This window comes from Bison bison, unplaced genomic scaffold, assembly GCF_000754665.1.
Source record: "Bison bison bison isolate TAMUID 2011002044 unplaced genomic scaffold, Bison_UMD1.0 scf7180017864517, whole genome shotgun sequence".
Lineage (NCBI taxonomy): Eukaryota > Metazoa > Chordata > Mammalia > Artiodactyla > Bovidae > Bison > Bison bison.
In genome coordinates this window covers 6,746,717-6,760,493 of record NW_011495070.1, presented here as the reverse complement: position 1 = coordinate 6,760,493, position 13,777 = coordinate 6,746,717, and the positions used below count along the sequence as shown (strand labels likewise).

The 13,777-nt window shown below is 36.5% G+C and overlaps 1 protein-coding gene across 6 annotated transcripts in view; it reads left to right on the top strand.

Annotated features, from left to right (window-relative positions):
- The window catches only part of ELF2 (E74-like factor 2 (ets domain transcription factor)), a 99,971-nt gene that overhangs the window by 16,287 nt on the left and 69,907 nt on the right, over positions 1 to 13,777 (top strand). Inside the window, exons 1-3 of one of the 6 annotated variants that reach the window (XM_010830273.1) lie at positions 9,062 to 9,528; positions 10,246 to 10,291; positions 10,809 to 11,047. In XM_010830273.1, the coding sequence (XP_010828575.1) occupies positions 10,976 to 11,047 (72 nt within the window). In that variant the 5' untranslated portion in view covers positions 9,062 to 9,528; positions 10,246 to 10,291; positions 10,809 to 10,975. Of the gene's footprint in view, positions 1 to 9,059; positions 9,529 to 10,245; positions 10,292 to 10,808; positions 11,048 to 13,777 lie in introns of those variants that run through there. The other 5 variants (XM_010830271.1, XM_010830274.1, XM_010830276.1 and 2 more) reach the window with 5 other exon arrangements.

Sequence of the window (13,777 nt, the reverse complement as noted above, 5' to 3'; positions counted from 1 at the left end):
CATGAAATTAAAAGACACTTACTCCTTGGAAGGAAAGTTATGACCAACCTAAATAGCATATTCAAAAGCAGAGACATTACTTTGCCAACTAAGGTTCGTCTAGTCAAGGCTATGGTTTTTCCTGTGGTCATGTATGGATGTGAGAGTTGGACTGTGAAGAAGGCTGAGCGCCGAAGAATTAATGCTTTTGAACTGTGGTGTTGGAGAAGACTCTTGAGAGTCCCTTGGACTGCAAGGAGATCCAACCAGTCCATTCTGAATGAGATCAGCCCTAGGATTTCTTTGGAAGGAATGATGCTAAAGCTGAAACTCCAGTACTTTGTCCACCTGATGCGAACAGTTGACTCATTGGAAAAGACTCTGATGCTGGGAGGGATTGGGGGCGGGAGGAGAAGGGGACGACAGAGGATGAGATAGATGGCTGGAAGGCATCACTGACTTGATGGACGTGAGTCTGAGTGAACTCCGGGAGTTGGTGATGGACAGGGAGGCCTGGCGTGCTGCGATTCATGGGGTTGCAAAGAGTCGGACACGACTGAGCGACTGAACTGAACTGAGTGAATCCCAAATTCTAACCACCGGGACTGCCAGGGAATGCCTGAGAATTAGAACCTTGACAAGAATTTACATCACATTTATCTGTGTGTGCCTTAATATATTTAAAAGTCTTTAATAGATTTTGGTTGTGTATATTTCTTATTAGTAGGAGTTCTCCTTTTCCCCCCTTTTTGGACGGAGGGGAATTACTTTACCTAGTCTCTTGTCTTTCAGTTTTGTTTTTGGATTCTGTTAAGAATTTAAAAAAAAATTTGTGTAGTCACGTTTAGTAATTCTTTATTTCTTGCTTTCCATGTATTTAGTAATTTTTCCTTAACTGTGAATTCATGAAGATATTCTCTATTTCCTTCTAATTTGAAAAAATTTATGTATTTAGGTCTTTAGTATACCTGTAATTTATTTTGTGAGTGGTGAGAGGTGGTAATTTAATTTTTGTCTTGTATGGATAATCACTTGTCCCAGCATCATTTAATAGTCTTTTTTTTTTCCCATTGATTTTAACACTGCCTCTTTGTACATTGTTTCCAATATGCATGTGTGTTTTTCTGACCTCTGTATTCTGTTACATTGTTATATTTGGTTATGTCTACACCACTACTTACTGTCTGATTACTAGACTAGACTAGGTAGGACAGTTCTTTTCCAGGGGCTTTGTTCACTTTTGCCAGTTTCTCTTGTGTATACTTTCCCCCTCTTAACTGTCTTTGCAAGTTTTTTGTGAAACCCTCTTGGGAATTTTGACTGGAAATATATTGAATTTGTTGGGCTTCCCTGGTAGCTCAGCTGGTAAAGAATCCGCCTGCAATGCAGGAGATCCTGGTTCGATTTGTGGGTTTGGAAGATCCGCTGGAAGGAATAGACTACCCACTCCAGGATTCTTGGGCTTTCCTGGTGGCTCAGATGGTAAAGAACCTGCCTGTAATGGAGGAGACCTGGGTTTGACCTCTGGGTTGGAAACATCCACTGGAGAAGGGAACAGCTACCCACTCCAGTATTCTGGCCTGGAGAATTCCATGGACTGTATAGTCCATGGGGTCGCAAAGAGTCAGACATGATGGAGCGACTTTTACATATTTGAATTTGTTAGATGAATTTGTTGAGCATTGATATCTTTAAGATATTGAGCTTACCTATCCAACACTGCCAGGGAATTCCCAAGACTTCTTTAATCTCTTTCAATAGATTTATTTATTTTCTCCATAGAGGTCTTTGTTAGGTTGAGTCTTAGATATCTTTGTGCAGCTGGTGGGATTTTAGTTCCTGGACCAGAGATTGAACCCAGGATGTGGCAGTGAAAGTGCTGATTCCTAACTCCTGAAATTCCATAACTGCCAGTGAATTCCTAAGTCTTAAGTATCTTATATTTTTGTAGTTATTGTAAATTATATCCTTTTTAAAAACACTTGCTGTTTGTTGCTGGTATATAGAAAAGACACTTGATTTTTATATATTGATTTGTATCCACACAAATTGCAAACCCTCTTCTAATATCAAAAGGTTCTTTTGGATTTTCTGCAGTATGTAGAGAGTTTTATCATTTATAAACAATGATAGCTTCATTTCCTCCTTTCCATTTCTTACGCCTTTTAATTTTTCCTTATCAAACTCTTCTGGTCAGGATTGCTAGTATGGTTTTGAAGTGGCAATTGTAGGTATGTTTGTTCTGTTCCCAGTATTGGGGGAAAGTTTTAAATATTTTGCCATTGCGTCTTGGCAGCTTTTTTCTTTTAATTATAAAATTTTATCAAGTGATCTTTATTGTATCTACCAAGATGATGTATTAATTATTACTACACAACAGATTACCTGCAACATGTGTTGATTGGGATGTGGAGAAATTAGAACCGTCATATGTACTGATGAGAATGTGAAATGATGTCATTTGGCATTTTCTCAAAATGTTAAGCATAAAGTTACTATGTGTTCCAGCAGTTCTACTCCTGGGTATACACCAAGAGAAAAGAAAACATGTCTACACAAAAACTTGTACATGAATTTTTATAGCAGCATTATTTTATAATAGTTAAAAAGTAGAAACAATTTTATACCAATTGATGAATGGCTAGAGAAAATGTGATATATCTGTGCAATGGAATCTTATTCAGCAATAAAAGAATTGAAATAATAATACATGTTACAAATAGATGAATACTGAAAGCATAGTAAGTGAAAAAGTCAGTCACAAAAGTTCACATATTTAAAATCCTATTTATATGAAGTGGCCAGAAAAAGCAAATCTCTAGAGAGAAAAGTAGGTTAGTCTTGCCAAGGACTAGGGGTTGGGGAAGGATAGGGAGGGACTGCTAATGGACATGAGGTTTTTTTTGAGAGGGAGTGCTAAAGATTTTCTAAAATTAGATTGTGGTAATGATTGCACCACTTCATTAATGTACTATAAACTTTTGAGTTATATGCTGTAAGTTGGTGAACTGTATGATATGTAGGTGTTAGTGTTAGTCACTCAGTCGTGTCTTACTCTTTGCAACCCCATGGACTGTAGCCCACCAGGCTCCTCTGTCCATAGAATTCTCCAGGCAAGAATACTGCAGTGGATAGCCATTCCCTTTTCCAGGAGATCTTCCTGACCCAGGGATTGAACCTGAGTCTCATGCATTGCAGGCAGATTCTTTACCCTCTGAGCCATCAGAAAGCCCATGATATGTGAGTTATATCTCAATAAAACTTTTTCAAAAGGTAAGTACATATGTAGTTTTGTTAGATATTACCAAATTTCCCTCCCAAAGTGTGCCAATTTGCATTCCCATACATTTACAGTGTATAAATGTACAGTTTTACCAACAGATTATTGTTACACTTTTTAATTTTTACCAATCTGATAGATGAGAGAAATGGTATTTCAATTTTTAAAAAATTTGCATTTTTCTGTGAGTGAATTTGAACATCTTATGTTTAAGGGCTGCTTTTATATCTGGTTTTGTGAATTGTGTGTTTTTCATATTTCTCTCTTTTTTTTTGGTCCTTAATTCTCTATTTTGTTGTTGTTCAGTCATTAAGTTGTGTCCGACTCTTTGCGACCCCATGGACTGCAGCATTCCGGGCTTCCCTGTCCTTCACCATTCAACCATCTCATCCTCTGTCACCCCCCTCTTGCCTTCAGTTTTTCCCAGCATCAGAGTCTTTTCCAGTGAGTCAGCTTTTTGCATCTGGTAGCCAAATTATTGGAGCTTCAGCTTCAGTATCAGTCCTTCCAGTGAATATTCAGGGTTGATTTCCTTTAGGATTGACTGGTTTGATCTCCTTGCTGTCCAGGGGACTTTCAAGAGTCTTCATCAGCACCACAGTTTGAAAGCATCAATTCTTTGATGCTTAGCCTTCTTTATATAGTCCAACTCTTACATCCATACATGACTCCTGGAAAAACCATAGCTTTGACTATATGGACCCTTTTTAATATACTGTCTAGATAATGCCAGCTTTTCTTCCAAGGACTAAGCTTTTAGTTTCATGAAAGCAGTTACTGTCCGCAGTGATTTGGAGCCAAGAAAAATAGTCTGTCACTGTTTCCATATTTTCCCCATCTATTTGCCATGAAGTAATAGGACCAGATGCCATGATCTTAGTTTTTTGAATGTTGAGTTTTAAACCAGCTTTTTCATTCTCCTCTTTCACCCTCATCAAGAAGCTCTTTAGTTTCTCTTTGCTTTCTGCCATTAGAGTGGTATCATCTGCATATCTGAAAAAGTGAAAGTGTAAGTCACTCATTCGTGTCGACTCTTTGCGACCCCATTGACTATATACAGTCCATGGAATTCTCCAGGCCAGAATACTGGAGTGGGTAGCCTTTCCCTTCTCCAGGGTATCTTCCCAACATAGGGATCGAACCCAGGTCTCCTGCATTTCAGGCAGATTAATATCTGAGGTTGTTGATAAAAAAAATTCTCTCTTTTAGTAGTCTTTTGTGATATAGTATCCTATTTCCAATATCATAGATTGAATTTTCATTGTTGTTGTACTTTATATAAATAAAATCATACACATAAACTGTTTGGGGGGAGAATGTGATCTGTATTCTAAGCAACTCAATTATAGTCTGAGGTGAATTTTTTCTGAGTGATACTTAAGTTTGCTATCATTTCTCAGAGTTTTTTTAATCTGGAGAGTTCAGTTAGTATTCATTATTCAAAGATGTTTCTCTTATTGTTATGCCAACTTCTACCCCTTCTTCTAGTTCCAAGCCAAATGGTGACTCTCTAATGAATTCTCTCTTGAATCTTCCCACCCCCCAGGGCTGATTGGGTGTTCCTTTTTTAAATATTTCCACTGTACTTTGTAGTTTCCTTGCATTTACATTAATGTAATTGCTTTAAGTGTTTCTCCTTACCATATTCTAATCTGTTTGAAGGGTGAGTCCTAGCTTTCTATTTTTGTGTTCCTGGCATAGTGCTGTATTTGGTATATAGTTAAGTGCTTAATAAATGTTACTGAAAGAACTGGTATGGTAGAGAGAAGAAAGAGGTGATTTTATTATAGGGGAAACGTTGGCCTTGGGGGACAGGTAGAATTTGAATAACCAAAGAAGAGGGCATTCCTGGTGAGAGAAGGGAACCAGCAAAAGGATAGGGACAGGAGTGAGCTTGGTCTGTGTAGTGAACAGTGAAGATATTTGTCTTATTGGGACATGTTTGTTTATCCTTGTATTCACCACATCTTTACTGTGTATCTGCTGTATGAAACCCCTGGTTTAGTTGGTATAAATCACAAATTTTTAAAACCTGGATACACAGGTGTTTAAACTTGGTGCTTTGAGAAAATAGTAAGAAGATAATATTAAGATGGTAGAGAAGCCCTCTGAAGAAGGGCGTTAAGTGTTGGGCTTGATATGGTTCATCGGAGGTGGTAAGTGGATGATCTGCTGGAAACTGTTATTTTCCTGATGTTTTTCTGAGGAAGGTATATAATGTGGATTGGGGGGAGAGAATTACAGAGACTATTGATCCCTTTGGTGATGCAGGTACTTTCAAGCTGAGACCTGTTAAGACAGCTAGGAATTGGCCAAATGGGCAAACAGAGGAAGGATGTCAAGAGAGAAGAATAGAGAGCTGTAAACAACTGTGGCATTAAACAACCACAATGGAGGGGGTAAAAAGGGAAGAGGAGGCTGGACAAGGGAGCATGGATTAGGTTTGTGACTTCCATCCCTGAGCATATCAGAATGAACATTTCATAACTTCTGAAAAAGAGACTTAGACCTCTTACTTGTTCTTACTAAATCAGTATGCTTGCAAAGATTGAAATTTCATCGTGTAGGTGATGATGAACTGTTGAAGAATTTTGAGAGGGGCTTGACATTATTCAGTCTTGGTTTACCCTGCCGGTGCAGTTAGATGGACTGGAAAGGAGGGGAGATTAGAGGCCAAGAGGCAAATTCTGAGGCTCTTACAACTTCAAAAAGATGATAAGAACCTCAGCTAGGGCAGATCTTATGAGATTATAGAGAAGAGTCAAGAGTGAAAGAAGATGATAATGATGATGGAAAAAGAAGCCACAGATGCCTTTAGCCTCTGTTTATTAGGCAACTTGTGTAGGCGATGGTGTGGTTTACAGAGCTAAGCACAGTAGGAGAGGTCATACTTTGGGGGAGGTAGCAGAGAAAAAATTTAGTTTGGGACATATTGGGTTTCTCTCACATTTTTATTCATCCCACTTAATGGCTAATCCAAGTGCTCTGATTGGTTTCTCTGGAGTCATTCTTGACTCTTCTCTTGCATTCACACCCCATATCCAGTTTGCTATCCAATTTTGCTTCTTTTATCTACAAAAATTTCTGAAAGCTCGCTGTCGACTCACTACCACTCGGCCCTCACCACTGTCGCTTCCCACCTGATTGTGATATTGGCTTCTGCACTGATGTCTGCTTCCGCCTTGTTCTCCTGCCTGCTCTCAGTCCAGCATCTGGTGAGTGATCCTTTTAATAATCAGGGCGTCTCTCTGCATAAAATCCTCCTTCTCCCTGGATAAAAGTTGGAGTCCTCAGAGAGGGTTTCCCTTTTCCCACCATCCCTTTCTCTTTCCTCTCTGTCATCATCTTCTGTCTTCCTTTTACTCACTTCACTCCAGCTCTCTTGTTGATATTTGAACTACTCAGGCTTATTCCCTCTTTAAGATCTTGAATTTTCCCTTTCCTTTCACTGGGGAGCTGCCCTGACTTCTGCCAGTCATTGGCACAGCTCATTCCTACTTCCTGAGTTTTCACTCATGTGTCACTTTTTCAGTGAAATCTTCCTTGATCACCCAGTTTGAAATTGCAACCCTCTTCCTTGCTGAATATTCTCTCCCTTTGGCTCATTTGTCTCCTTAGCCTTTATCACCATCTGCACATGTGTAATACATATTTTGCTTATTTTCTTCTCTCCACACTGGAATTTAAGATGCTTAAGAATAAAGACTTGTGCTTTAAAAAAAGTATATTAATTTTTTATTGTGTTGGGTCTTCGTTGCTGCACAGGCTTTTCTCTGGTTGCAGCAAGTGGGGGCTACTCCCTTAGTTGTGTGTGGGTCTCTCATTGTGGTGGCTCCCTTGTTGCAAAGTGCAGGCTCTAGGGGGCTGCAGTAGTTGCAGCATGTGAACTCAGTAGTTGCGACTCCCAGGGCTCCAGGGCACAGCTTCAGTAGTTGCGGCCCACAGACTTAGCTCTGTGGCTTGTGGGATCTTCCTGGATCAGGAATTGAACCCTTGTTTCCTGCATTGACAGGTGGATTCTTTACCACTCAGCTACCAGGGAAGCCCAGGACTTTTGCTTTATTCACCACTGTAACTCTAACTGAAAACTACTAGTACATAAAAGGCGCTCAATTAATATTTATTGATTGGTTGAATTAATTAACGTAGTCCTTGGGATGTCCTGGAATCGATGCTTGCTGTTTAAGTTTGCAGGGAAGTATAGGCAAGAAAATATCTAGTAGACAAACTGGCACCCATAAAATGGTTTAGACTGGAAGAGAGATTTGAGTGAAGCCAGGGCAGTGTCTAGGATAGTTTAGAGAGAGTGTGAAGATCTGAAGAGGACTAGGGAGGGATGGCGTCCTGGAAATACCTGCCAGGACTGACTAGAGAGTTACTCTCTCCTTAGAGTTATCCAGGCGGGAACCCTAGTCTGGGCCTTGTGCTTTAGAGGTCCTCATCTGGCCTTTTTCCAGCTATACCGCTCCTGATAGGATGAAGATTTTGAGGGACTAGTCCATCTGGAACCCGTATCTAGATCAAGCTAAGAGTATTTGTATCCTTAAATTCCCTGTCCACGTGGTCCTTCACAGGTCTCTTCCCTGGTTCTCTCCTCTTAGACTGTACCACATGTATGTATCCCTGGCCTAAGGGATGGCCAAGTGGCAGCTGTTTGCAGGCATGTAGGCAGAGGTTAGACATGTTGCTGGGATGTCCACATGTATATATATGAGGCTCCTTGTAGTATGGAGTGGAACCGAAGATGGGATGAGCAAAAGGCAGGCTGCAGGGCAGTGGGGAGTATGGTCTTCGCATTCCCTATCCCCTCCCCCCAGTTGATGTTGAGTCTGAGAATGCCAAATCAGAACTTAGCCTTTTAAGTTTTTATAAAAGTATATATGTCAAGATAGTGGGATAGAATAAAATTTACTAGCTTGTTAGTTTGGTTTATAGCTTTAAAATATTTAGGCATATGGTATATGGGCTTACATTTGTACTCTTAAAGCTCCTTGAAAACTAGGGGTGGGCCTGCAACAGGAAATTGAAAAAGAGTATCTGGAGAGGGAGAAGATAAGATAGTTTCAAGGAGGGAATGAACAACAGTGTCAGATGTTTCAGAGACATTAAATCCTATGAAGACAGAAATGTATCCTTTGGATTTGATAACCAGAATTTAATAAGACTTCACTTGGTGGTGATGGATACTAAACTTCTGTAGAAGGAACACCTGAGAAATCAGAAAGTGGAGGCACAATTTAAATGATTTTTTTTTTTAAGTAGAACTGTATCTGAGAAAGGAAGGGACTAGAGGGCTATGCAGGGTCGTGGAGGAGTCATGTTTACAATGAAAGGGTCTTGACTGTCCTGGCGGTCCAGTGGTTAAGACTCTATGCTTTTACTACAGGAGCGTGGGTTAGATTCCTGGTCAGGGAACTAGGATCCCACGTGTTGTGTGGCATGGCCAAGAAATTAAAAAAAAAAAAAAATGAGAGAGTCTTATAAATATTTGGATGTTGAGGAAAAGAACTCAGTGTTAAGAAAGAGAAAATTAAGGAAAAAGAAGGAATAATTGATGGAACAAGGCCTAAGATCCAGTGCATCGGTCAGTAGATCAGCTTTAGAAAGCAGAAGGGCTATTTGAGGAGGCTTGGAGTGTTTGGATTTTGTGTGAATGCTAACTTTTGAAGAGTGAGCAAAAAAGTGAATGGCAGGAAAGTTTAACATGCAATAATATATTAATGTTGTTCAATAGTAGTTTTCTGGGTTAGTCTTTTTTTTTAATTTAAAAATTTGTTTAAGTTTAAATTAATTGTTGTTTTTTTTTTTTTATTGAAATTAGTCTTTTTAAACTTGATTTAATACTCCTGGAGTTCTGAAGTTATACTTGCAGCCATGGGTTAAAATCCTCCTATTGGCTGATTGAAATATAGCCCATAATGTGGGGTATAGGCTATGTATGTGGGAATCTGTTGTTGTTCAATAATTGTCATTTAGTGATGACTTAAAACTTTAAGTCTGATAAAAAACTTTTGATTCTTCAGTAGCTTAGAAGTAATTTATTATGTTCATTATAAAATATGTGCCATCAGGCTTGGAGATGATTTGTTGTAGTATAAGTACATATTGTCTGAATCACATCTATTTTGAGTAAAATATTTTTAATAGACTTATATTAATACTGTTTTTTTCCCCCCACTAGTAGTTCCAGGGAACTGCTGTTTTATATTCTAACTCTTGCCAAATTGTGAAACTAGTGAAGGATGCTTAGACTACTTAACATTCAAATTGTAAGTAAAATTTATTTCTGCTTTTATTATCTGTATGATTAGAAAACAGAAATTGAAAATAATTGTTACCTTATGTGATAATAGTGAGATTCAGTGTGATGGGATTGAGGATTTTTCTTAGTTTTTATTCCTAAGATACAAATATTTCCTATCCTATTTTCTGTTGATAAGATCAAGAAGAAGACTAATAATACTGAATAGGTCTTAGGTAGTGAGGTGAAATTTCTGCTTTTTTTCAGGAATTTTCTATTTGTTATAGAAGTTTATGGAAATTCTTTATTATTTTATTTTCATATTTAATATAGGACATGTTATTAATGGAATGATTAATTAGAAATAATTATTTTCTCTTTAAATATGCTTAGTTTTTCTGTACTCTTAAATTTTTGTGTGAAAAATTCTATTAAAAAGCCCTGTGATTTCTTTGTGAAATATTTAATGTACACAAAAATAAAATAAAACGTAACTTTTTAAGAAATAATCTAATACATAAATCAAGATGATGTACATATTGCCGTTCATCTCCACTAGGGGAAAAAAACTTGAATTATATTTACTTGAAACCATTTGCTATATTGCATTTTGAATCAATACCAAAAAAGTTATTGAAGAAAGAATGAGAAAGTAATATTAAAGGCATTCCAAGTCATTTCACTACTTTATTTTCAAACTATTGTATTTGAAAGTATAAGTAACTCAAATTAATCTGTTTTACAGATCTTGTAGAGTATACAAAATGTGAACACAAAATGAGCCTGCTACTGTAAGCAAAAGATAATTCTAATTAGTTATTTATATACATACATAAACGTAAATTCATATACATAAACAAACCAAATGAACCAAGGAAGACTGAAATATTTACAAACCAGTACGTCTTTTAATTTGTTAAATAGGTGAATAATTTTAGAAGTTGTCTTGGTCCAGCACATTTTATGTTTTTAGTGCATAAATTTTTTTTTTAATTTCAGAAATTCTTACCAAAATATTTCAGGAATAATAGTACATCTTCATAAGGGGAGAAAGTTGTAACATTTTATTTCTTAGAATATAAACATCATAAGGTCACCAGTGTGCAATAGCTTGGTAAGAACTGCAGATTGTGAACTTGACTGCTCTAAGAGAAATGCTCATAACTGCCCTCTTGACACAGAGCTGTATAAGCCTAGCTCTTTTTTTCTCAGTTTATAAAAATGTTAAAAAATTTTATTGCAAAATAGTTTGTGCTGCTTTATATCCTTGTATTTTTTTTTAATAATTTTTCAAATTCTTCTTCTTAGGCTCTCTGGTTAATCATCTTAAGAAGACTGGATTTCTGGATATCAACTCTACTCCATCTCTATTGACTTTTAAAATATGATAATGCAAACCTATAACACTGACAATCATCCATGAACCTTTAATTACATTGACTGGTAGCGTTTGAAGCTTCCTCAGGGAGTAAACAATGACATCAGCAGTGGTTGACAGTGGAGGTTCTATTTTGGAGCTTCCCAGCAATGGAGTAGAAAATCAAGAGGTTAGCCATCCAACGTATTGCATTTCTTTTTTGTTCATAAAATCGATGCATGAACTAATGAATTTAATGGGAAACAGGTATTTGAGAATAGAAATGTATAGTGCATGAGACTGTATATTTCTGTCATGTGTCCTCGTATAATTAGGTTCTAGAGCATTGAGGGAGGTAGTGCTGGGCCTGAGTTGCCTGAGTTGTTGAAACTTCCATATATTGGAATGAACTAGGAGGGGAAAAAAGAAAGAAAACAATAGTATTAGTTGAGAAATAGATTTAAATCTCTGATAAAATCCATTGTTTTGGATTTTAGAGTATATAGGTAAATACTGCATCTAAATACCTAAATTATATTCATACTTTAGAATTTTGTATCTCTTCTTGTTGTTACCTTTGTCTTTTGATTATTCTAATTCATGTGGGAATCCATTGTATTTTAAGTACGTATTATTTATACTTAAGAATTTAATTTAGATAATTTGTAAATCAGAAGAGAAACTTGGTTTTGAAATTTTATACTTGAAGAATTTTGCAATGTTAGTGTATTTGGTTTTTGTTGTTGTTGTTATTGATAACATTAAAGAATAAGAGAGAGAAGTAGAAAGCAGCAGTACCTGAAATACATGGACTTTCAGGGCCTGGCTTTTATTCTCACCATTCGGTAAAGACTGACTATTGGGAATTATCTAAATTAAAATATAATAATACTGTCACAATAATGGTCAAATACTTCGCCAGAGATAAGATGGGAAAATGGAGGAAAAAAGTCTGTTTTTTCTACATTCTGTGAAAGATACTGCTGTTACTGGTACTTAGTATTATGACTGAGATACAAATTAGGATGTCAGGCTGTGTGTTCTGGGTCTGGATTCTTTTTCTTGCTTGCTTGGTATCTGTTCAGAGGTCTGTTCAGTCCTCTGAGATAGCGATGGGCAAATACGGTGGGTTTGTTTTCAGTGGACCTGGTAACTGAAATATCCCTGTAGTATTTGAATCTAAAACTGTTTCAAAATCTACTGAGAGAAACAAAGGTAAAGAACATGTTTTATTCTCATAATCAAGTTCTGCTTCCTTCTTGAAGTTTCACTTTCTGTATGATCACTTCCAAGTATGATTCACCCAAGAAATGAGGGACTCGGGATTTCTATCCCCTCCAGTATCATCCAGGACTTGCTTCTTCAAGTACTTTCCTTTTGCCCCATGGTTTTACTCTGTTGATATTAATTCTATGGGGGAAGCTGCTAAGAACAATTGGTAGAATATATTTACCTTGTGGTGACTGGGTACCACCATTATGGGAAAATGAATAGAACACTTTGTTTCTGGAAGACCCTCTATACCTCCCTTCATTTACATGGAACCCCATGTGTTCATGGCTTGACAAACTGTTTGTTACCAAAGAAAGAATCTGACAAATGAAAATAATTTTGTCAAGACATTATTGACTAATGATTTATACAGTAGTCTTCAAAGGCGGTCATAGGCATTTTAGGAAGAGTGGCACCAGAAAGGAGGAAACTATTCTCAGGAACTTTTTCTTTACATTGTGTCATGTGGATACCTACTTTCATTTCATGTATTCCTTCAACAAACATTAATTGACCTCTTACTGAATGTCGGTTACTGTTTTAGGCACTAGGGATAAAGTATTTCAGAATGGCTATGAAGAATAAATCAGGGCTAGAGATAGATAGAGAATTGGTAGGGTATTTTGGTTAGAATGGACAAGGAAGACTTCTCTGAGCAGGTGGCATTTTAGTGTAGACCTAAATAGCATAAGGGATTGAGCTGTAGAAACACCTGGGGAAGAAAATTCCTGGAAGAAAGAAAAGCCACTAGTTTCTGTATTATCTCCCAAGTTTTTAAAGTGAGTTTTGGGGATAGTGGTATTAGAAAGATAGAATTTTGTCTTTATAATGTATTTATAATATATATCTATACTACTTATACTTCAAAGTGTAGGCTAGGGTGGGAAAAAAATGACCTTAGCTTCAGAATCTGAAGAAAAAATAAATGTTTAAAATATGATGGGCAACGCATTTTAAATCAATTATACCCCAACAAATTTTTTTTAATTATTAAAAAAGTAGTGGGCATTTTAGAGAGTTATTAGTGATGTTTAGGCTTTATTTCTTATAATTTTATTCTTGATTATGTTTTATATGAATATTTTATAAAATTAGGATAATTCTGTTTCTGACAAAGATGGCAAAAAAAGTAGACTGTAATCTTATTAATGAGTGTGGATACAAAAATCATAAATAAAATAGTAATACATTTATAAAATAGTCATATATTTAAAAATCCAGTTACCAGATAGGATTTAGATACATAAGGATATTCAGTTTTAAGAAAACAAGTAATATATACCCCTACTAATATGACATATGATATAATGGTTAGGATGAAATACTTGATGAGATAGGATTTTATAAAGTTCAATATCCTTCCTGATAAAAACTCTAAATAATATAAGTGTATATTTCCTTAACATTATTTAAAAAAATATATAAATCAAGAGCTAGAATCCTATTTAATGGTGAAATACTGGAGTATTTTCTCTGAAATTGGAGAGAAAGTCAGTATGGGCACTATTATTTATTTAATATTTTCCTGTAATCAGACAAAATAATGAAAAAAATATATAAGTATTAAAAAGACCAAATATAATATGACTCACCACCTGGGAAAACCAAGGGGAAAATCCATGAATACCCATTAGAACTAATAAGAGCA